We start from the raw sequence: 24,759 nt of genomic DNA, 5'->3' as shown, positions 1-24,759 counted from the left end.
ACTGCTTGCAATCTCTCACTTCAATTAAATGTCACTCCTCTATGTTGGACTACCAGATACTCAGAATGCTGCAAGATGAACAGCCTCAAGGGAAATTATATAACGCAATACTTTTGGAAATAACACTTCTTTGGCAACAGAAAAGTAAATCAGTGCATCAAAACAGTACAGAGGGCTGAAACCAGCAATACCACAGTAACAGATTATCTGCTACTTCCTAATTACCCTACGTAATTCTTTGCTACAAAAGCCAGGCTTCCCTTCTCCCTCCTCTGCTCCCACTCAGAATATTACCTACTATTACTCCACTACTTGGGTGCAGAGCAATATTACTATAATGGTATATATATATATTACCCTAGTATTACTGTAGTAGTATTTTACAATGTTACTGTAGTATTATTCTGCTACCATTTCTGGCTTGACAGAACTTTCTCCAGATTGTTCCCCTTCAAGGAAGCAAATTTTGCATGACTTCAAGACAGCTCCTTCTGGGGCTATTAGCTGAAGAAATTCTGTAAGGTAACATCAATAATACTTCACACTTACGATAGAGCAATCCCTTATCTGGACTCTGTCATACTGTCCTCCTCCTAACCACATCCAACATCTGCTCCATATAAATTTAGTAGTGCTCATGCATGTTAAAGCAAACCTTGTATGCTTGGTATGAAGCTTGGTAAAGTTGCAAGTCTCTACTGTGACTGGCTGGCAATCATAGCTGAAAAGCAGAGCTAACAAAACCCCTGCATATTTTACAACAGAAATCATAGCACTTTTTCCTACATAATTATCTCTAGCTGAAATAACAATGAATATGATTGTCCTATTTGGGAAAACAAGATAACAATTCTCCTGGAGCTTCTTAATGCAAAGTTTTATCAGCATACTAAATTGAGTGAGGAAAAGAGACCATCACATTTATAAATTGAATATAATACATAAACTTCTCAAATATCTCATACAAAACCAGAAAAACAAAAACAAAACCATGAAGTTAGGCTGTAAAATTGCAGGATTCTTAAGTTGTTTCAAAGATTGCAAGATATAACAGAAAAGTCTGACAAATTCAGACCCCCTACAGACTAGTGTTTATTATTTATCTTCCTATCTGGTTTTAGGCATGCAAGAGCATCCACCTTTGAGCAGTTAAGACTGCATTACCTGACTGCCAGATAGCCTCTGACACACATCTCCATAAACCATTTGAAAGGAGTTGCCTCCATTTTTCCTCCCATTATCATCACCATCTCATCAGTCAGCTTAATGTCAGGCTCCCATCCCAGATTTCCACCAGGTGAGCTTTCAAACATGAATCCAAAATCTGTGCACAAAAGATAAGTTGCTTCAGAAACTTCGTTGGTTAGTTGTGCACTGTCAAAGCTGACAGAAGAAAGGAGAGGTGGATTTTGCATAATATCTGTTTTCCTACCAGCATTTAAAATCCAAATGGAAAAAAGCTTTGATGAAGTGTAAAAACACCAATGAAAGAATCATCACTGTAACACTAGACTATATTCAAGGACGATGACATCAAATAAACTTTGTGCTGAAACATCTGTGCAGTTCCAGAAAAGCAAAGCTAAGGCAGAAGTTACAGCCTTACATAATTACATAAATTTACTTGTCAAATTTAGTTCAGACCCATACACTGATGAAAGAAATCCAAAGATACATTTATATATCTATAAATATATATAGTTGTATATATATGAATACATGCATATTTATGTATACAAACATAATCCATACACGTGTGTTTATACTTTCCTGAAGCTGGTTAAACCTTGTAAAGCCAAATTTACACAGAAGCAGCCAACACAAATATACACAAAATACTACTAAACAGGCATGAAAAATGTCCTATGTATATTTACAAACCATGAAACCAAATTAATCTCAAATGGAAATGGCTTATTAACTTCTGTGAGCAATACTTTACAGCAGAAGGAAAGATGACTACAACTGACCAATGTGAATGATGTGTCCCTTTTTGTCCAACATGATGTTGCCATTATGCCTGTCTTTAATCTGGAGCAGAAACAGGAGAAGGCTATATGCAGCCATACTGCGGATAAAATTATAGCGAGCCTGTACAAATAAGAAGTTGAAACAAATCATAAGAACACAGAATTTAATAACTCTCCATACCAGAAGCAGATACAGCTGAACATTTTATTCTTTTTCATGATTAGTTTGAAGCAGTGTTCAATGATATTCTCCATGTATCTACAGCTGCAGTAACTTACTCATAGCTAAAATGCTCATAGCTAAAATGGATTATCTGCATCAGAAGCCAGATACAGCATTATGGTAGTCATTATCTAATATTTGTCATTATTTCTTATAGCTAGAATGTTTCTCAGTTGAGATTTTGCTGTGCCTGCCAACTGATATTTTACCTTCTGGAATGCAAGGGTAGACTCATCTCCATATTGCCTTGTAAAGTAATCATACATCCCAAAGTCTGTCTGCCTGCCCAGCTGGTCACGGGATGTACAGTCAGGAATGCATTCAATAACACCACACTGAAGGGGAAAAAGAGAAACAGGTCTGTAAAGCACATTCCCAACATATATTTTGTTCATGGCTCCTGGCAGTCATACAGGTCCCCCAGGAAATGTAGGGAAGCCTACAGATCACCGAATACAGAATTTCTAGTTAATTCATAAAGAAAGTATATCCAAACTTCAAGAATTTCCATTCAACATAAGACAAGATCTGCTACTTTCCATAGACTTGCACAATGTAGTCCCCAAAATCAAACAACAAACATGAATAACCACAAACAGCAAAATTTCAGAGCCAAAAACTTTAGAAACACAGGAAGCAGGAGAGGAAAGACTCTCCATGTCAATGGTAATCCAAACATTTGGCATAAGCAATGTGGTCAGTATTTCCTTGCAGTATGGAAATTTGTGTGTGCTAGAAGAGAAGTTTTTTTTTTTTTTTTTTTTTTTTTTTTTTTTTTTTAATTAGGAACTATTTTCTACAGCAGTACAGTTAAAGGCCCACTTACCCCAGGAGCTGTGGCGACTACTCTGTATGGAAACACAAAAAGATCCAGGCCTACCAGCTGAAATATGTTCTTGAAGAGATCGATGATTTGTAAAGCTAACATGTCCTGTTATACAAGAAAAAAATTGCATGAACATTACAGGGGTTACGGATCATAAGTCAGATTACAAAAAAGCTCAGAAGAACTCTGAAGTGAACATTAAGTTCCCCCAGAAGGTCTGCAGATGTGTGCTTGTGCATACACGGAGACTGGGGGAAATCAAAAAAGGAAAAGATAAATGTTGTTTAAATGGGTAACAAGCAACACAGAAGATTTGACTGCTGACAAACTATGAAGAACAAACTTTTCCATCATTCTTTGATTAAGAGGACTACTAATAACTCCAGAAATAATGGCAAGCATTCCCCTTTAACCAAAACCAATCAAGCTTCAACATACAAGATATCGTCTTGGAAAGTACTTTATGTTATCGATAGTTCAACTGAAAAAGTAAATTCTAAAAAAGAATAAAATGTAAGTCATTGCATTAGATGAACTATTTTGAAAGAATGACCTTTGTTTCCAAACCAGATTTTTCTACAGTGGTACAACACAGTTCTCTTCCCTCAAGCATAAATCAATTTTCTCCCCCAGTCCACAGCTAGTGGGGATTCTCAAAATTCCAAAGAAAAAAACATTTCCACACTAAGATTATTTCCTTCTTACATACTGTCACTTAAAAATCTGTCTTCTACAACTGCAAAGTCTAGTTAGCTTTGTACCTGTCTGCAGTCATCGCCCACTTTAAAGATAGCTGCCTGCCAACAGATTTTCTTACTGTCTACCCCTTCTTCTGCACTTTCGTCTATGGAATCAGAACGACATCGCAGACCTGCAAGAAGAGTACAAAGCAAAACCCAGATGTAGACTTTGATTAGTAACTTTCTATCATGACAAAACCTTAGCACTCAAAACCATAACATTTCACACTGCAGGTTCCACTACAGAATTTTCTGCTTTGCAAGGTGAATTCTGCAAGGCAGTTCCCATTCTATATTGGAATTGGAACATATACATTAAAATAATCTTCGTGATTTACTTGATAAATGCCTGAGTTACATTAAGCTAGTCAGCTAGAGTATCCCACAAAATTTATTACAATAAAAAGGTGCCAAAACATGGAGTTTGTTACACTCTAAAGACCAGAGAAAGGCAATTAATTTATATGTTAGTCTAAAGTAACTGTTCACATTTCTTCAGGACATGTATAGTGGCTTCCTTCCAGAGACTTTTAAAAAAAAAGTCTCCATTTTATGCAGTTTCGTTTCTGAGCTGAACCACTGCAGATAAAGTTCAATATGGAAATATTTTTACTGCAGCAGCACAGGTCACTAAAAGCAGACAGTTTTAGAGGAATTGCTGACTCCTCATTAGTAGCATCAATGATTAAGACCCATTTACTAACCTTCTTTTTCGAGCTCACTAACTCCACATCGCTTCACTTTAAATTTGGCCAAGTAGGGTGCTTTTGCTGCACTAAATTGTGATAAACACAAAGATGAAGATGAGCACAAGTTATCCAAACAAGAATTTATAGAACAAAATATAATGAATTAACTTGAAGGAAGAATACAACAAGAGCATGTTACCTCTGCATAGGAGTTCCTGATTTGTAATCAATGTCCAGAACAATAGCTTCAGGATTGCTGGGCAAGTAGCAGCCTGCAAAATGGAACAGACAGCTGAGAACAAACTCATTGGCCAGTGTGACAGTGACAGTCAGAGAATACCTGCTGTTAGCATCTCTAGCTTCAGTACATGCTTCTGAATTAAATAAATGTTAAAGATAAACTAGAGAGTACAGTCTGTGAGCCAAGAAGGGTGCAGTACCTTTTCCATTAGTCAGCAACTGCAAAACTACAAGAATACAGTTTTAAACTAATACTGTAGAATCTTTATCACAGAAATGTAAAGATAGGGTTCTCTTACAATAGCCTTTAGTAAGATGTGGCAGCATGTCCCAGTGTACTAGGGAGGACCTTTAGCAACGAAAACATGGTACAAGAATTGAGACTCGTTAGACAGAGGTCAGGACAAGCTTTCATCAAAGTCCATTTTAAAGGGAAGATTCAGATAGGGAAAATATGTTAAAAAATATAAGGACCTTGAGACAATGATGTTACAAGGGCGTGTCTGATGAGAGAAAAAGGAGAATGAAGGCTTATTTTTCCCTTTTCAGATATACATCACTATATTTATCTCTGTGTTACCTAATTTGACTGCAAGCACTTTTGGGCAAGTTTTGATGCACCATGTAGAAATTATTAGCGGCGTAAAAATATTTGAGTTGTTTCAAGAAATAAGCAATCCAACTGAAACAGAAGAGCAGTCACCTAGTCACAAGCATCAAAACTGTGAGCATCCACTTGCCAGACATTTCAACGTTTGCTTGCAGAAAATACACTACTCATACTGAATGCAAAAAGTCCACTACATTATTAAATTACTTCTTACCAGGTTGCACTTTCACCTCAGACAGGGCACTCAAACAAGCTTTTTTTCTTTCATCTCCTTTAGGAAATGGCCTAGAAAGATAAACGATATTTTATCTACCTACATACTACCCTTAAGTTTGTTTCACATTTATACAAAACTTCACAAAATACATTTCCTTCTGTAATGACAAAGATCTCTTACTGCACCTCTTCTTAATGAGTCTTCACTTTGTAGACTTAGTCTTTGCTTTGCAGATCTAATGCTGACTTGATATACAGGTTGCTGACAAAATCAAACAGTAAATGAAATATGAAGATTCTTCCTCATAGAGAAATTCAAGCATAATTATGCTTTTGCAAGCAGTGCTATAGTTATATTGATATAATTTTCCTTTGTGGACCTTACTCCAGAGTAAGAACATTGCATTGGAAGTGGTACAAGCTAACTGGAAAAGGACAAGCCAGTAAAATGCCTATGCAATTACACGCCTAATTTGCTCACATACTTAGCATGACTGCAGGTGTCAACTGGATAATTGGTAACATGGTTAACGATTAGCATGTGCAATTACCCAATTTGCACAGGCACTTGTGTTAACCATCTATTGAAATTAGTCATGTAATTGCAAATTGCACGCTCACCTGGAGTAGCAGCATGTAACTGAAAGGTATTCCTTATGCTCTGGTTTAAGAGGTACAGCAGATTACTGAGGCAGTAACATAACACTTAAGATAATTAAATCATCACAGATGATAGATTTGTTCATTTATGCCATCTACAAAGCAAATAGTGTTGCCTTTGTGTCGTCTTTACATGGGAGATGCATAAAAAACAGATGTGTTTTAAGTCTGGGGTGCAAAAAAATGCTTGCAATGCACAATTATAAACAGTCGCTTAATTACGACTAACAAATTCATCCTAAATATCAAGATATTCAGACCCTAAGGCCCCATTTTAACTCATCCTACTGGATGAAAACATTTTGACACACACATAAAAGACACTTAATATTTGATAGTTTTTGCGAAACAAGTGTCCTTTAGCCCAATGCCCTTATACTGGTGGTTTGCAAAGCTTCATTTTAAAAGAGGTACGTTCCAGGATATACATTTTAAATGCCTTTCAAATACTTGAACACACCAGAAAATAATTTTAAAATATGCAATAAAACCACACTTACAGACTTACAACTTGTGTGCTGAGCTGCTGCCATCCACTGGCGAGCTTTATAAAGTTAAATTAAATACCTTGCTGCAGTCAGCAGTGAGAATCTGTGAGCAAGACTTTCAGTTTTAAAGATACACAATCCAGTGCTTGTGAAACCACATCTTTCTCCATAACCATGGGAATTCTTTTCCTTCCATTTAGGAAGGAAGGAAAAATACTTATAAAAATGTTATAGATGTTTCAGACAGAAGAACTGCTGGTCCAAAGCACACAGATCAGACCAAATATAAAACATCAATGTAAAATGAGCCTTTGCATCCTATTATGACTCTTAAGTTACATTAAAAACAAAATCAATTTCTTACCATATGAGTAATTAATTCTTTTTTTTTTTTTCCTGAAAACACTATCTTCAAAACCACTGAAAGCACCTTAGCCTTTTAACCATGACACTGGGAATTTCCAGAACTACGAGTCCCAGAAGAGCACAATCTCTGCAGTATAACACTTACTTGATAATGGCTGAAACATTGGTGATTTTATTAAAGAAATCAAATTCCCGCTGATAGAACTCCTTGGCTGGGCCAGATAATGAGCCAGTTATCTCCTCTACTAGCTGCTCCAGGAGTTCCCCAATGTCAGCTGCATGTGAAAAAGGAAGCATCTGCATAAGAAGCTTATTTTTAAAAGCTAAATATTATGGGTGATGGGAATAGCCACCTATGGGTAGTATTCAAAAGAAAAAAGTATTGACACAAACATTGCTGCATCTCTTTTGATACATTCTGTCAGGCAGAACACTTCTATAGAATGGGCATGGACCCTATCTCTAAAAATGGAAGAAATTCCCAGTTAAAAGGATTCCTCCTGCCAAAAGCAAAAGCGAGATTTATTCTGAACTAAGGCAAGGAGTTAAACTAGATTATATTTTACAGCACTCACGATCTTTTTGGTGTCCTTCTTCATCCAGGTAGATATTAGTTTTCATGTTCCAGATGAATTGGTGAGCCAAGAGCTGGGATTTGGCAGCTGCCCACATGATGTATTCTCTAACGTAACCCATCTGCAATCATATCCAGTTCAGTAAGCAAAGATCATTACAACTCATGCAGATTAAATTTTACTGTTTCTATCAGCAATTCTTCAAACTCAAAAATATTTAAAGGATGAAAGGAAGACCGCTGCAATCAAATTCACATTGTTAAAAACCCATTTAAGAATGACAGTGTATTTTAACAGGTAGGGAATTGACCTAAACTGTTTTCAGCTTTATTACTGACCTATTCCACTACTCTAACTTCCCACCTCTGTGCCATTTACTATATGTTCTATTTGGATTTCAAATCTCCTTGAGATCTGGGCATCTCCTAGTATGTGTACAATGCACAGGAAATGCAACAGAGGCATTGGTCTTGCTTGGCATCACTAAATGTTCCTGTAATATCAGAAATGTAGACAGAATTACACAGACTCAACATTTTGGTGTCAAGAACAACACATCTTGGCACAGTTCCACAGAAATTCTAGGTAATAAGAACAAACTTACAAAAGAATTTGAAATGTATAAGGGAATTCTACTCATTCCAGGGACGGCATTCCCTTTCCTCTACTTGCAGCTGCTACTTTAGTCTGTGAAGGTTTCTCTGTTTGACTAACAAGACATCTGATGTTCATGATCTGCACTGCAGAGGTTATTTATTTATAAGAAGTTCTTAAAAAAAATAACTATATACAGTCACCTACTTTACTGTCTGTGGACGTCTTCATCTGAAAATAATGCACCAGCCAAAGTTCACACACCTTATTGGCATACAACAATGACCTCATATTAATGAACTGTGAACTTGGTCCTCAAACTTTGCTCCTTACTTCTGCAAGATAAAGCTAAGATCTGATTTCACGTAGGTGATGGAACAGTGAGACACCCCTAAATGTTTTTTCTGGATAACTCCACAGCAAAATGCTTAAGGATAGCGATTTTAATTTCATTTCTTTATTGCTTGTCCCATGCAGACCTTCAGAAGCCATATTCAGAGTCCTCAGCTGTGGGTTCCCATACCAAAATTTTGCTCCTGACAGATGAGCTTCATAGCCTCTGGTCTCTCAGGTTTACTTGTTCATAAAAGGTGTATCCAAAGCAAGTTAGCCTCTACAGACATTTGTATTTTATATATTAGATATAACATAATAATAACCAGCAGTAGTTTAACCTTAGAGTTTGACTAATTTGCAGTTTTAAGTCTGAAAGCTGTTTTAGAAGTTTGCTTGGTTCATATACAGCTGTTTCAGATCCTCACCTTATCATACCGTAGTGCCTGAACAATCTGTGGAATGTAGAATAAAATGGCATCCTGGAAAAGAAAAGTCATCAGGGTTTTTATTGTTATTGTTTTAGCACTCAAGAATGGAAGATAGGTCACACGCACTGAAAAGCTTCCTTCATTTACATGATGGAACAAAATTTCAAATACCACTGCCTCTTCATTTTAAACTCTATACACACACACACATTATCTTCTCAAATCAAAGGATTTTTTCTGCCCTTTCTGACTTCAAAAATATCATTAACAATCACATATTTTATAGTCCTAATACAAGTTTAACAAGGATTAAAAATTATCCAGAGAAAGGAAAAGATCTGAAAGGAACTATTTGAGAGGAACACTCTGAAGAATTCAACTTGGTGTGATTTATGACAAAAAAGTTAGAAGTACACAAGCCAGTATTATTTGGGACGATCAACTTTAAATTTTCATCCCAATCTATTCACTCTCCCCAACGTGGTGTGCCCATTCCATATACATGTCTCTCCACTGTATTAAAAACTGAGAACCAACTGTCACAATGACTGAGATCATAACCACACTTGAAGCATTAAGGCTGTCTTGGAACTCACCGGAGGAAAAGATCGCAGGACTTTAACCCCATACTGAGCTGTTAGAGGATGAGGTGGGTACATGCTTGAAAAATAGGAAAGGCCAGTTGGTGGATCCGTTGGTGCCCAGCACAGAACGTGGCTGAGCTCAGGTGCATCAGCATCAATTGTATGCCAGGTAACCAGGTACTGGAAAAGCAGGTCAAACACATTAGGAGTTTACAGCACCCAGTAATGTCTGGGTAATACACAGCAGAGCAGACAGTGATGCTATTATCTAGCTTACTATAGCAAGCCAAATGAAATATAGGTTTTATTTTACAAAATCACAGCTATTTTATCTAAAGCATTTTTCCCATGGAAATCTAACTATTGGAATCATCTCACCTCACAGATCACCAGATGAAATTAGTGAGTCAAATTACTAAAAGCACAACAGAGGAGTTCTAGCATGGGGAGAAAGAAGAAAAAATGAGCCCTTTTGCAACAGTCAAAGAAGGTGCAGTTTTGTTCTTGTTTATTTTGCAAGTGACAAGACTGTCTCTCACATGACTAGAATGCTTTACTGCAGATCAACATGATGAGTCTTCTCCATTTTAAGAGGCTTGGCCTCTTGACACAGAGAATGGGTTAAGCTGGAATTAGCTTCAGCAACAGTGCTCACCATGACTTGGTCCTGGGGTCTTTTTACACATTATGCAAAATGAACAGAAATGGTGGCTGTACTGCAAGTGATTAGTTTTCAGACATTCTGTGTATGGTGACAATAAGCCTGATAGCAAGAGCTAACTAGCCACCTATTCTTATTCCTGTGATTCTTGCCTCAGCATCTTATTTCCAAAGCTGTTCTGTCATTTTCTCCTACGGAAATATGCTTAGCACTAGAACATATACTGTGCTAAGTAAAGACTGTATTCTCCAATGTAACTGAATGATTTCTGGGGCCCTGTGACAGTATAAATATTCACAAGTACCTTTATTGCTTCAGGAACATCACTAACAGCTCCTGGGTCCAACCGAACCAGACGAGTCACTTCTGTTCCAATAGCTTCAGTGTTCTTAAATCTACGTATAACCAGGAATGTAATACTCTTATCAGAAAATTGTGAAAACCTCTAATTATGCTGTGAACTACAAAAAGGCATAAATGTATATGCTTAATAAGCAAATAGTCCAACTATGAAATAATGCACACTGAGGGAACAATATGCTGTCAAAAAGGGATTCTGGAACAACTGGTCCTCATCCAGTGCTTTGTACAAACCACTAGCGTTTTAGCCCATTATTGAATTCTTGACTGAAATATAATGTCTGGGATTCTACAGAAGCCTGCACACAGAATTCTATTTGGCAAAAAGTATCACTGTTGTAATGGGGAAAGAATTTCCTTTCCCTTCCAAAGCCAACTATGCTAATTCTCCTAGAATACTTATTAAAGTGCAAGCCAATATATAGCTAGAACATTTCTTTCAAAGATACTTTAGAACTGTTTAAATGCTACGCCTGCTAATGGGTTAAACACTATTAAAAAACAAGCATAATTCTTGCTGAACAAAACACTAAGTTTTAGCATAGAATGGATGGAAAGAATGGAAACCAGATGCCACTAGAGCTTAAGCCAAATCACTATCTTTTAAAGTAATCCACTTCTTTATATTTGAAAGGTCTCAACCAGCTGTGAAAGCATGTAAGGAGATTGTACATGGGAGCAAGCAGCATCAATACTTACAGTATCAGTATTCACTCAACTTCTAAGAAAGGCAGCAGGAATTACATCAGATTTTTCTTTTGAAATTTCTCACCTGGTAGGGAGCTGTACAGCAAGATGAGGAGAAATGCTCCAAGCCAGATTCACATTATCCTTCCATTGCTTCTCGCTAAGACTGATATACTTAGACCTCCAGTTTGCAACACTGCTCTCTCCAGTTTGATCCAATTCTAGTTCAGGGGAGGAGAGTGGATTGTACCATGTGATTAAGCGTTCAATCTCAGTAGCCTGAGGGAAACAGAACAAAATACATATCTTCTGGAAGAAGATAAAATACTCCCATTTCACCCTCACAAGATACTTTAGTCTATGCATCCTGCAAAGACAACACACTTATAAATTCATACGGTTTCCCCGTTCTTCTAAACACTCACCAGCAATGAGAGCAATAACGTCCTTCGCTTCATGTAGTACTTGTGTAGCTGCGTACCTCTGTTAGTCTTCTTAGACATTCCTTGAGAAAAGGATAAAAAAAGTTTTCAGTGGCTTTTGTTTTGTGTGTTAAATGCTGCTTTCAATCTGTCTACACCTGGCAACGTCAACACATAAGAACTGAATCACCGTAGGACACCTGTAAATTTACACTGGAGTGACCTCAAAGTCAGCACTGCAGCTACTCACTGTGCAGTTGTTCTCTGAGTATATGGAGTACAACAGGCTACAGGGATACTAGTTTAGCCAATGTTGCATTCACTTTAGAAACACAACAGCCTATTATAGAGTACAGTTCATAACGGTACAAAACTCACTTCACAGTTTAATGCCACTCTGATGACCCCAAAAAAGCACTAGGGGCACGCCTGTGGAAAGCAATTTCTTTATGGATTTCAATATATCTTGACCTCCATTCTTATATCTTCTGTACTACAGAATTTAACATTCTATCAAATAAAACAGGTAATTTCAAAACTTTGCTGCTTGCTGTCAGTGAGACTATTTTTTTTCTCCTCTCCAGAGTTGGCATTGGTATGTTATATCTCCTCCTGGAGGGAGGAGAACATGAGCCCAATGTTAAATACTGACCTTAAGCAACATCTGCATACAAAATATGCTGTAAAGTTGGCTGGTTAGAATTGAAAAGATACCTGATTTTTTAGATATGGTTGACATGCCACTGGACAAAGGGTAGGTATTTATCCATCCTTGTGTAGCCTGCTGTCGAGACCCAACATTGATATCGAGGTTGCTCCTGGTGTCTTGATTATCTAATAACAGAACACAGATCTGATGTAGAATTTAACCAAAGAAACAACGGGCTTTTGAAACTGCAAATAAAAGAACTTACCAGGTGGCACAAGTTGGCTCGCTGTCAGATACTTTTTGTCTGAGAACATTGCTGTCCAAAACTTGATCAATATGCTGATATCCTCACGAAGCCTCTTTTCCCCTTGCGTAGGAAACTTTGAAGGACAACTTAAAGAAATCATACAAATAATATCAAGTCAAATATATTAGATTAAAAAGGAGGGCCACAAATTAATCACAACTTTTTTTCCTTCTGACCAGAGTCTTCAAGGATGAGACTACACATCACCATATTTTATCCTCATTGCTTCATTCTGTCTGACTGAAGCTTCCTATTATAACTAAGTTTCCTATTATAAGAGAAGTTTCCTATTGTAACTGAAAATTAACATGGCAGCCTGTCAGCATCTTGGATTCGGCATTTAATGTTATGACTGACTAACCTCCTTACATTGTCAGACATTCCTGTTAACTACATTATTTTCTGCTGTGTCCACATCAAATCATGAAATCAAATTCAATGTGGGTGTATTTTAAAATGATAAAACTGCATTTCAGCCATACATTCTGTAATAGCAGCCTTTTACATCTTATAAATCTAGGTACAGTTTTGAGCATTAAGTTACCAAAATACGGTAAGTAAGAAAAGAACAAACATCCCTGAAGATACTACCTTATAAACCACACATACAAAAATGGAACTTACACCTAAGCCTCATCAAGATGGTTCATGAACTACACCGAAGCACAAGGAAAATAAAAGCCTTTGTTAAAATGGGCAAAAACACGAAAGGAAGTGAAATCACTAGAACAGAAAGACAGCTGGTACTTTGAGCTATCATGGAAGGTTTAGGAAATCAGACACACACACACACTTTTAGTGAGTAGTTGCAAGTAAAAAAAAAGTACCTGAAATAATCAAAGGCAGTGGAATAAATCTTCTCCCTCAAAACATTTCGAATAGTTGCATTTGGAACCACATCAGCATGCAGCAAAGACAACCCCAGAGTCAGCAACCTAATATACAAAATATTTACAGAATGAAAATTTTGGCATTCTCGAAATGGTGACCAATGCAACACCATACAAACCACAGTTACAGCTATACTACAGCTATAATCCCATTTAGCTCACTGGAAAGTGTCTGTTTCTGAGCTCTTGGCAACTGTTTTGTCATCAGTCTGTTCCTAAGGCTGTGATGACCAAACCATAGAAAGTTAAAGCCCTCAAGCCACAAATGCGAAAATAATTGATGGAGCAAAATTATTCCCAAATGATGCACTGACTAGATCGATGATCTGGACAATTCACTATACAAAATAATCCCATGAAGTTTTCTGAAGCACCAAAATGACTTTCAAACTAAAGTTAGCTACTTCTACTTTGAAAACAGAGCTTAGACTCTTTATAATTCCAGTCTTTTAAAAGAATTTTCACCGCTTCAAGCCAAGGACAAGATATATATTTATTTTTATTTATTTATATTTTATTTATTTATTTATATTTAGTTCTTTGCTCCCATATAATCTTATTGTTTTCAACAAGGAAGAAAACCCTGCTCACTTGAAACGGGGTCCAATTGCTGCCACATGCCGATTCAAACTGCCCTTCGCCCCTCCAATGTTCAACGAAAGTGACCGCTGGAGCAGGCTGGAGAAGATCTCTATTTGGTCAGAACTGCAGTACTTGGCTATTTCAAATCTCTGCACCAAAAACTGAGAAGGAGACAAGACATGCTATGCTTTCTTTGATGTTTTTTCAACTCAAAAAAAAAAAAACAAAAAAAAACAACACATGAATAAACCAGTCTCTTCTGTTTCAAACACCCTTCTCCCTCCCAATTATTATACTCCTCTAAAAACAGTGTGTCCCTGGGGCTTTGTGACAGAGGGACTACCATCATGACTCCACTATCTTTCCAAATCATAAGAACAATTAGTGCAAAGTAGCTTAATCGCAGCATCACTGCAACACCATCATAGGTGGGACATTCCAGAAGAAATACACACCTCTATCCAGATGTAATGTGGGGTGACCTCTGGCGGACAAGGCCTTGGCTGGCTCTCTTCTGAGGCTGCTAATGGATCTGCTTCTTTCTGCTCAGCAGAAAACAAGCCAACTTTCTGCTCCACTGTCATTTGCCAGGCTCCTGCCATTTCCCGCATGAACTGCGAAAACAAAGGTTACAGCGTTTCCTGTTTCAAGAGCATCTTCTTGTATGGGAAGCATACTATTTCTCCACAGGGCACACAATGACCTACTACTTCGATTAAAATTCACTGCAGCACTAATGGAGAGGCAAAGACAGGTGTACAAACTCCACCTGAAGTAAAATGTCTTTCACATCCTAAATCACAAAGGGAAGAAAGACTCCTTTGGGAGTTCAGCTAGTAACAGAAGGACTAGAGGGAACAGCAGACAAGTGCTGTATTTTGTTGAAGAGGCCCAACTGTTAGATCACCTAGTGCTGTCCTTTCTCTCCCTCTGCTAAAGGTTACCACCTTTAACACTGGGTCGACTCGCAACAGAAAGATGACACAAATTCACTTTTGCTGAACCTTCTCTAGGAAGTGGCACCATCTAATAGAAAGGAGGCCAAGAAACTGTTGATGGTTGTCTGATCTCCTCAACAAGATACAAAGAAATTTCCCAGAAGCCTAAGAGAAGAAATTAAACTATTGCTTAAGAAAGGTAAACACTGAAACGTGCATAGAACTGATGTACGTAAATTTTTAGATAGATGATTATATCCAGCAAATTAAATATTTAGTGCTCACTAATTGCAGCAATTACCCCAGGCAGCTTTCTCAGCCATGTGTGGACTGTCACTTGACCATGCCGAGTTGGTTTATTACTATTAGATTCATCCTTACGTCAGAAATACAGCTGGTCTAGCCTGCTACAGGATTAGTACTTTTGCAAGCCTATTTTTTATGCAAGGGAGCAACGCCAGATACCAGAGGCTCTGAATGATGAGCAGAGACATTAATTAGTATTTGCTTTAAAACAGCATTCTATAAATCATGGTAGTTCAGGACCCGATTCATGAGCAGCTCAGGTATCTCAGCAGCAAAGTACAGCTGAGAACCCAACAGTTTTCCCTGCTGCTGAGAAAGATCCATTTCCCACACTCCACATAGCGAGCGAGGGTGTTCAGACTTCCAACAATACATAAGCAGAAATTTCCTGGCAGGTTAAAGTGATTAGCAATGCATTTAATATCCTTGTTTGACACAGATTCACAACAGCTGTGAATCTCTCCCTATATTCTCTCTTCCCCCCTCTTGCGGTGGCAGAGAAAGAGTAGTTAGAAAGCTTCCTACCGGCACTTCTATTCCATTCTTGGCAGCAAGCAGCCACTCCCAGCAAGCAATTGCTGTTTCCATGCCATGTTCATTGAACATTCGCAGAGGACCCCAACACAGATGATGAAGTAGCTGGGGATCACAATCTGAAAACAAACATTCACACAGATTTCTTCAGCAGAATAAATAAATGCACCATCAACAAGAAAATAGGTAATAAATAGCTTCTAGCTTAAGCACCCTTTCCTTAATATAAGCCTGACTGAAAAATCTCCAAATGCAGCTTTGCATCAAGTTGATGCGTATGGGGTTTGTATATAGGTAGCTTTTGCAGTTTATTAATCTTGGCATTCACATCCAGAAAGCAGAACTCCATTTGGTTTTCGTTACCTTTGCTGCTTATTAACAGTGCAGTCAACTTAAACATCGCCTGGGTGTAGAATTCAGTCTGACCCAATTCAAGGGCATCATTCAGCTCTTTGACCATCAGTTTATTCAGGTCAGATGTTCGTCCTGTAGCATTTGAGAACTGAATCATTCCAGAAACCTGTAAAATACAATGAGTTTTTCAACAAAGAACAATATTTTTAGGAGTCTACTTTGGTATTGGTCACGTGCTGAGTAAGGATATCCACAACAAACAGCTCTCTCTTCTTTCTACATTGCTAATGCCACATAGCTTTGTCTGCAGTCTAAGAATTCTGTACAAGACCAAGAGTAAAATGAGCTCCTTAATAACATAGGAAAATGATACCCTTTATCCTGTAGGAATTTAGAGTCCATGTTTAAAAGAACATAGAATCACGGAACAGTTTAGTTTGGAAGAGACATCCCCTAAAAAGCTATGCTAGAGCTGGTGAACACTCCACACGCTCAGAAAAGTATGTACCTACCTCTCCTGCATAGCGGTTGCGCAAATTTAGAGAAGCCATGAAGTTGGAGTAGTCCTTCTTCACACAAGTAGGTCTTTCAGTTAGCTGGGTTGCCTATGACCAGACAACATATAGCTGTTTATACTGTTCATATCCAACCACTTATCTTTTTTTCTATTTATACCTTTACCTATGTTTTAAGCTTAGTTTTCTTTGTGCTTATAATCAGAATAGTATCAGGTCCACTACATACAACAGTCGCAGGACTGATAAAAATGAAATAAGGAAAATGCGCCTTAGTTCCATGTATACAGTTTGAAATTTTTTTAAGGTTTATACAAAGACACACTTTAGAAAGACCAAAAAAAGCATTAAAAAGGTAGTAAAATTCTAGACTCTGACAGCTTTCTAAAAGCGCTTTTGTCACTTGATTGGTCACTTCCCTGCCATATTTCTTTCAGTACAGTTCTTAGCATGCAGGAGGGCCCTAATCAAAACAAGTAGTGTGAACACATTAGGAAAATGAGAAAGTTGTTTCTCCTATTTACTTTCCAGTTTTAAAGTTTCTTCCAGCACAGTCTCTATTTTTCTCATTTCTCACCTTGCCTCTTTAGAAAACAAGCTGGCTGACAATGCAACATATTCTACTGGATGTTTCTTCAGGAAGTCAGAAATTACAACCACATATGAGAAAAGAGGAAATGTAACAAACTGCATACAACTGTATGAAACGCGCAATGCAAAAGTATATTTTGAGTGTACCTGTGTAAAATTAGAGCAAATGGATGTGGCTCACCTTACTATTCTAGAAAGCAGCTTGTTTCAGCCTTATACAAAGATACTACTTTCAAACCACTAAAAATCATCTCTAAACAACTCTTAAAAGACATTAGATATGTTTTTACTTTCTTGCTTGTTACTACCCTACTTTTCAGTAATATACAGTACAATAATGTGATTGGAAGATACTTTGACTTGAGATGGAAAGAAGTAAGGTATCTGAGTAATTTTTAAGTGCTACAACAAAGTTGATTTAGAAAATCTGTATTATATGGGTAATTGATTTTGTTATAAAATTAACATGACAGCTACACAAGCAAATACTCACGCCCAAAGTGGTGTTCTGTCTGTTGTAGCCAGCAAAGTGCAGAACACTTTCTGTAGCCATAGCCAGTCCTGTGTGCTGGGACAAACCTGATACCCAGTTCTGATGTTTGTTTAGGTATTCCTGATGTACACAAAAAAATTGTATTTGTTGGAAAATTACTATGTTTTTTTAAAACAAGGCAGCTCATAAGCAAGTGTTGCAATATTACAAACTACCAGAAAACTTAATTACACATGCATCTGACAACAAGTAGACCATCTCTATTCATCCCTTTTAGGCATTACTCCCCAGCAGTAAGAAACTTTGAACACCATCCAAAATACATAAAGAGTAAGCCTTGTTCCATTTTGTAAAGGGATGAAGTGAATAAGGTAATGCTTTAAGGCCGGAGTCCTCTAAAAAGAAAGACTTTTCACAAAAAGAACCTTAAAAAACAAAGTGCTTTGGGCTCCATGGAAGATGAGAATATATTTATTATTTTATATAAGGATAGAATCCCTTGGGATTTTGTTTTTAGGAAAGGAAAAGACCAAGTAGATTTTCAGTGTCCAAGATAGTTCTTGAGCCTACATAGAAATTCTGTTATCAGCTTCAAGAATACAGAATGCTGGTCTAAACAAGATTACATGGTTTCTTCAACTACTGAAAGGGTTAACAAAAAGAGACCTCTATTTTATTGTAGTGAGACTTCTTGTGTACATATAGTATTTATTTTATTAGAACATCATAAAGAGTCTTCTGTAGTCTTTGCTAAGTCCTTTTACCACTTTCTGCTGAACTCTGCCACATGTGAGCATTTTCTACATTCATGCTCTAATTAAAGTCTGTAGTTTACAGTGGTCTCATATATAACAGTATTTCTCTGTATTTGAAAAATGAACTGCATAGATGGAAAAAAACATCCTCCCAAGAGGGAAACAAGAAACAAGTTTTACAACCTAACTACATTTTTCAGTCCACCTGGTTTTTTAAGCTAGCTATAATTAAACTTTTCTAGGCAGAGCTTTCTATTGCACCGAATTCTGATTTCTGAATTAAGTTCAGGCTGATCAACTGTTTACAAACCAGTCATATTAAAGATATTCAGATTTAGACTACATCAAAGCAACAATTTTATTCTCTGGCAATGATATAAAGGGAATCTTAGAGTGACAAAAAAAAAGTAAAAATGAAGCTTGGACAGCTAAAAAAATAAAAAGCAACACAATTTAATTCTGATTTTGAAGATGTACAAGGATTAAATTCTTTCACAGAAACAGGCTCATCACCTGTAGATGAGATTTTGTAACAGAGGGAGCCCACTTCATTGCTTCTTGCAGAATCATCCCACAGCGTGCAGCAAAATCCTTGACTATACTCTAAAACAACAAAGCACCAATACATCAGTAAAATACAGGATATTTAACAGGAGGCATAGGTTTTAATGGTGTAATAAGCAGCACAGGGATTAAGACAGGTTGTAGCAACATGATACAGTTAATATTTTCTCTAATGAACAGTTCACTTGGGTAAGCAAAGAACTGTCATACTTCAAGTCAAGTGAAATAATAAGACTCAAAAATATAGATGCCAAGTGTCAGATTGTATTAAAAAATCCTTACCTACAAGTAAGCATTTTTTTTTAAAGTTGGGTTTTTTGTTTGGCTGTTTTTTTTAAAAAACAACCATTTAGAGTAGCTCAGAGTTACTTACCGAGACAAAAAAAAAAAAAAAAGAATAAAATTCAGGCATTAATTTGCTATATGATATATTAAGAAGGACTGCCTACCTCTCTGGCTTCATGTGTGTCAGGGACAGTTATTCTATATGGAGCATCAGGAATGTCATAGTATGGTTGGTCCTTGTGAATGTCCTAAACAAAAACAATGATCAATTCTCAATAAAATAAAATTCATCAGCACTTAACTTGAACAATATAGATAGCACACTCCCCGATTAAAATGTATGATTTAACACAACATTTTGTTCATATTTGCTTTCAAAGTCAGTCTGAATAACTCTAAGAGATGGGGTTTATTCCAGTTTGGTTTTCTGTGTAATTCTAAAAATCCAAAGACTTCTCTACATTTAGTACGAAAGTAAATCTTGATAAAGCATTTCCACCTTCAAAAATACTAATATGTAATATTTCTAGTAATACAGATTAATAATATAGGCTAAATCCAAAAGATATGGATGCACATACACAGACTGGAAAGAATATAATGTGACAACCATTATCATTCAAAAAACAAAAACAAACCAACCATCATCAATTTTCTATTTAAAATAAAACAATTCATTAGTTACAATCCAGAATGGTAATCCTATGTTTTCTTAAAGCTAAATTTGATTTTCTGAACATCTGACAACTATCAAGCACTATTTTACTGTCTATGAAACAGAAGTGCAAATTTACTCCTTATGTCACGGAAGTCTACTGCTTAAAATTGATACAATCTTAATGATGAAAGCAAAAGCAGATGAAGAACTCCAAAAAAGGAAATATCAAATGTAGAAAAAAAAATCAGTTCTATGAAAGGGGAAAAAAAAAGGAAATATGCCCCTTATATTCTTAATAGCATCACTAAAAAAGACACTTACTGCACTAAGTGACAGTGAGAGTGTCTGCAGAATATCTAGCATAGTCTTCAGCACCGTTCCACTCCAGAGCAAGTGAGGAAATCTACAGCAAGACAGGATTCAGAAACACAGTAACCATGGAGAACTGAGGAACGAAATTATTTTATCAAGAAATGGAGCTGCTCAAAGAAAACTATCTCATACTGCACAGAAATCACAAAGCTTGCCTTGGCTCACAACAGACTGGTTCAATAAACATTTGAAAGCTCTCTAAAAAGCAAGCTAAGTAGAGCTATTTCATTAAATAAAGGCAATGTCAGCTCCAGTGGGTGCTTTCCTTTGCTCAATCCACGGAAATGCTAAGTGGACACAGACATTTTAAGCAGTGATTTCAGAGCCTGCATTAAAAATACTGTTGGATGTCATTTTACAAGACCATGTTTCAGAAGTACCAGCCACCAAATCCACATGACTGTTTTCCTTAATTGCATGAATATTCACTAAGCAGTCAATGTGAAAAAAAGAAAAGTGAAATCTATACTTACTTGTCTACCAGACCAGATAAGTACTTGTCTGCAACCCTCCTGATCCTCTTGTGAATGTGGTTAAAATTCACCAGTAAGAACTGAGCATGTCTCTCCAGCTCTTCTTCATTCTCCTTGGTTTTAGGCTAAAAAACATATTATAGTAGTATAAATCCAAGCACACTTTCATAAACTGAATCAGAACTTGTATATTAATTTTAAATTTTAGTTGTCATGTAACCTACTTTATCAGCCATCATTGTCAGGAAAGCTTCAAACACCTTATCAGCGACAGCTATCACACACTGCATCATTCCTGAAGAATTGAGAGAAGTCAAAGGTTTTCATAAGAACTGTGTTTTCTTTATGCTTAACAGTTACAAATTCTTTATGTTTACCAAGCCAGCACTGAAACAACCAGTTTCAAAATGAAAACAGCATTCTTGGCAAGAATAAGACAACAGCAATCTAATGAATGAGACTCGTATTATTTAGTTGCCTGATTTGTTCTAGTTTTGCATGACTGGAGATAACTTCATAGTATTTCAAGTTGCAAGATAACCTAAATAAGTAAACTTACCAGATTTGTCTTTCTGAATTGCTTTATCTTCAAAATAGCAAAACATGACTTGGAAGCGATCTTGGTCAGTTGAACGCAATACCCTAGGAGAGGAAGAGTTCTGCTGTTGTCTTTTTGTTGGTGGTGTTTTTTTTTTTCCCCTTTTATTTAAACACCTTCAACACAAATCTATGTATTTTAACCCCACATTGCAAACGCCACACTTACAGTAACGATTCACTTCATGGTAATTTTAAGTTCTACTAAGTGTGATATTGCTATGTTTCTACATTCAGCTAACTGGGCTTAGATGATAAAACACCAGTTTGTCACTGAGGGAGTAACTTTCACACCCCAGGAGCAGGAAATCTGACGATGATGCACTTATACAATCACCACAAACATATAAATACAGTACAATCTTTGGCATTTCTAAAAAGCTTTGTATCAATCACCACAAATGCATAAACACCACAAACATACAATCTTTGGCATTTCTGTAGTCTTTGCTTCTATTGAATTTGCACAATGCAAATATCACTTATTAAAAAATTGTTCCTAAAATACAGCCAGTATGTTTCTGGAAACTGTTGCACAAGTTAGCTATTGACAAAGTAAAAATGTGATGGGGGAAGTTTCTACCTACTTTCCTTACTGCTAGACTTTCACCTCAGCTTTCAGCTACACACTTCTTTGCATAGCAGTAATGAATACACTTCTAAAGAAAAAAAATATGTGAATTCAGTAAATTAGAACAGTACAACCTAACACACACTACTGAGAGGGAAAAACACCATAAAAAAAAAACGTTTTCACAGCTCCTACATTACACTAATCTCAGAGAAGAGATTATCTTTCAGATATTTTATCCTTCTGAAGAGCAAGCACAAGACTTCAATTCTGCGCAGAAGATACATTACACTTGCAAGATAATTCTCTGAAGAACCCTTTTGCCCATCTTTTATTAGACCCTACAGAGAGGAGCTCCCATTTTTGGGCCCTGCTATATTATTCCATCCCTTTACCCATCCTCATTTCTGTACAGTTGAATACTCAGTCTCAGAATCTTCCATGGAGTATTTTGACTCAAAATACTGATCCTCGTTTATCATAGCGCCTGGAAATTCTGTCTTTAACACATACAACTTAAAAAAAACAACAACGACAAAAACAAACAGGGAAAAAGGTGTGTGTGTGTGTGTATGTGTACCTCATATACTCCAGGCGGTAAACAGAAAGGAGGTAAGTAGACATGGCAAAGTCCAGCTTATTGATCAATGCTGACACCTCTGGAGGAGGATCCAAGAGATTTATTATGGTACTCCGCAGTTCATTTAATTCAGCCTAGAGATGAATACATGCAATTATCTGAAGTGGGAGGACTATGTTAGTTTGTGTTCTGAAAACATTTGCCTTCAGATACTAGTCTTTTTACTTTTTAATGTTCACAAACAATGTGCTAGACCCGCTCTGAATGCAGACTAGGACCAACTTGCTCTAACTTAGCAAGCTGGATTCTTAAAATACAGAATTAAACAGAATTAAACATTGGAATCAAGCTCCCTGTTGAAGTAACTACTAGTTTCCATGCAATACCATGAGGAAATACATTTTGAAAATTCTTTCTCTTTTTCATAGTTCAAGTTTTGTCTGTCTGATAAAAAATAGATGAAACTGACTATTAAAAAGGCTTCCATCTCCAGAAAGATTTTGTTTCCACAGCTAATCAAAAACATGTAGCTGTTACCCTAAATGCTTGCATTAAAACACAATAAAACCAAACCCAAGTCATTTATGTACACTGCTAACATAAGAGTTGTGTAAAAGAGCTGTTTTTCACTAATAGGAGGAAGGTTGAAAGAGTATTGTGCTATGAAATATGCAATGTTTCTTTGTTGGTACATCATGTAACACCTGACAGACATTATGGAAGAGGTAATAGAAGAAATTAATTCTTACAGAAGTCACGGTATCATTCTTCATGGCAGAATTATACTGAAGAACAGATCGAAGTGGTTCTTTGCTTGGAAATGTGAGTAATGGAGACTTGGTGGCAATTTCACATACACCTTCATACCATTCCTCTGGCCAGAGACCTGAAGCACAAGTATAAAGAGGACAGTGGGGCAGAGTAGAAAAACAATATTAAGATTCACAAAGTTAATCAGCATCATCAAGCTTTGTACCACTTCCTAGACCCAGTTTTTCACACACTTAAGCACAAACACTCAGCACAAGTAGTTCATGTTCCAAAAATAATACACATTTTCAGGTAATTCTAAGTGAAGCTTCTCAATGGATAAAAAGTTTCTATTTTTTTTCCATTGTACCACTAGTCTGATCTTCCATTTCAGGAACTTGCCTATCAAAATTCATACTTAAGTCATGGCTAAGTTCCATCTTTTCTTAAGGAAAAAAAAAAAAAAAAAAAGAGTCCAAGGATAAGTTGTATTGTGCTGAATCTCATAGCAAAACAGATTGGTTATACTCCTGTTCATCAAGAGTTTAAATGCAAGCAGCAATGTTATACTCTTAAAATTTACACTACCTGATCCTTCCACAGCAAAACCCATGAGAACTGAATACAACCAGAAGTCACGGAACAGCTTTTGCAACCTTGGCTTGGCCTCCTTGATGGGTGGTAAGCGTCTAGTGAGCTAACAAAGAAATAAATATTAAAATCAGGAATCAGTGGCAGTTACAATAACCCAATTCCACGTAGAATCATAGACTCACAGAATCATTTAGGTTGGAAAAGACTCCTAAGATCATCAAGCCCAACCACCATGTAACACTACCAAGCCCACCAGTAAACTACATCTTTAAGTGCCACATTCACACACCTCCAGGGATGGCGACTCCACAACTTCCCTGGGCAGCACAGGAATCAATTCATGTACCTTCATCTACTCTGATTTAGAAACATAGTATTTTGTCACCTCTGGAAACTAATACTACATTGCTATTGTTATACTGGAGAAAAATAGATTTTTTTAGAATAGCTTAAATATTAACATTCAAGATGCTTGAAGTAAATTTCCTTGGTTTCACACACATACCACCATACTGATACAGTAATTTCTGAAGAAAATAAGTAATATTATTATACATCAATTGCAGCGAAGAGATCACATGGTCCTTTAAACTGTGTGTTTAAAGTGCCATGCAGCTTTGCTTCAGTACAAAGGAACTCAAAACCAAACAAGTATTAGTCAAACATACTTCTGGTTGCTATTGTTTATTGGCTTTGTGGAAATACATTGAGGCTCCAGTTGGGGAT

General features: G+C 36.8%; 1 protein-coding gene across 1 annotated transcript in view; it reads right to left on the bottom strand.

Moving 5' to 3' along the window:
• The window catches only part of PI4KA (phosphatidylinositol 4-kinase alpha), a 60,781-nt gene that overhangs the window by 4,074 nt on the left and 31,948 nt on the right, over positions 1–24,759 (bottom strand). The window contains exons 20-52 of the mRNA XM_040577189.1: positions 24,028–24,136; positions 23,439–23,575; positions 22,690–22,823; positions 21,501–21,583; positions 21,166–21,236; positions 20,942–21,066; positions 20,418–20,499; positions 19,603–19,686; positions 19,103–19,192; positions 17,835–17,954; positions 16,748–16,840; positions 16,245–16,401; positions 15,873–16,000; positions 14,559–14,717; positions 14,113–14,264; positions 13,459–13,566; positions 12,590–12,717; positions 12,390–12,509; positions 11,679–11,758; positions 11,339–11,532; positions 10,511–10,601; positions 9,558–9,725; positions 8,959–9,012; positions 7,604–7,724; positions 7,174–7,303; positions 5,513–5,583; positions 4,648–4,720; positions 4,464–4,534; positions 3,781–3,890; positions 3,020–3,124; positions 2,403–2,528; positions 1,971–2,091; positions 1,165–1,324 (exon numbers count right to left, since the gene is read on the bottom strand). Of these exons, the coding sequence (XP_040433123.1) occupies positions 1,165–1,324; positions 1,971–2,091; positions 2,403–2,528; positions 3,020–3,124; positions 3,781–3,890; positions 4,464–4,534; positions 4,648–4,720; positions 5,513–5,583; positions 7,174–7,303; positions 7,604–7,724; positions 8,959–9,012; positions 9,558–9,725; positions 10,511–10,601; positions 11,339–11,532; positions 11,679–11,758; positions 12,390–12,509; positions 12,590–12,717; positions 13,459–13,566; positions 14,113–14,264; positions 14,559–14,717; positions 15,873–16,000; positions 16,245–16,401; positions 16,748–16,840; positions 17,835–17,954; positions 19,103–19,192; positions 19,603–19,686; positions 20,418–20,499; positions 20,942–21,066; positions 21,166–21,236; positions 21,501–21,583; positions 22,690–22,823; positions 23,439–23,575; positions 24,028–24,136 (3,755 nt within the window). The remainder of the gene's footprint in view (positions 1–1,164; positions 1,325–1,970; positions 2,092–2,402; positions 2,529–3,019; positions 3,125–3,780; positions 3,891–4,463; positions 4,535–4,647; positions 4,721–5,512; positions 5,584–7,173; positions 7,304–7,603; positions 7,725–8,958; positions 9,013–9,557; positions 9,726–10,510; positions 10,602–11,338; positions 11,533–11,678; positions 11,759–12,389; positions 12,510–12,589; positions 12,718–13,458; positions 13,567–14,112; positions 14,265–14,558; positions 14,718–15,872; positions 16,001–16,244; positions 16,402–16,747; positions 16,841–17,834; positions 17,955–19,102; positions 19,193–19,602; positions 19,687–20,417; positions 20,500–20,941; positions 21,067–21,165; positions 21,237–21,500; positions 21,584–22,689; positions 22,824–23,438; positions 23,576–24,027; positions 24,137–24,759) is intronic.

This window comes from Cygnus olor, chromosome 17 (assembly GCF_009769625.2).
Source record: "Cygnus olor isolate bCygOlo1 chromosome 17, bCygOlo1.pri.v2, whole genome shotgun sequence".
Lineage (NCBI taxonomy): Eukaryota > Metazoa > Chordata > Aves > Anseriformes > Anatidae > Cygnus > Cygnus olor.
The sequence above is the reverse complement of the archived record's forward strand: the minus strand, read 5'-3'. Positions and strand labels throughout refer to the sequence as shown.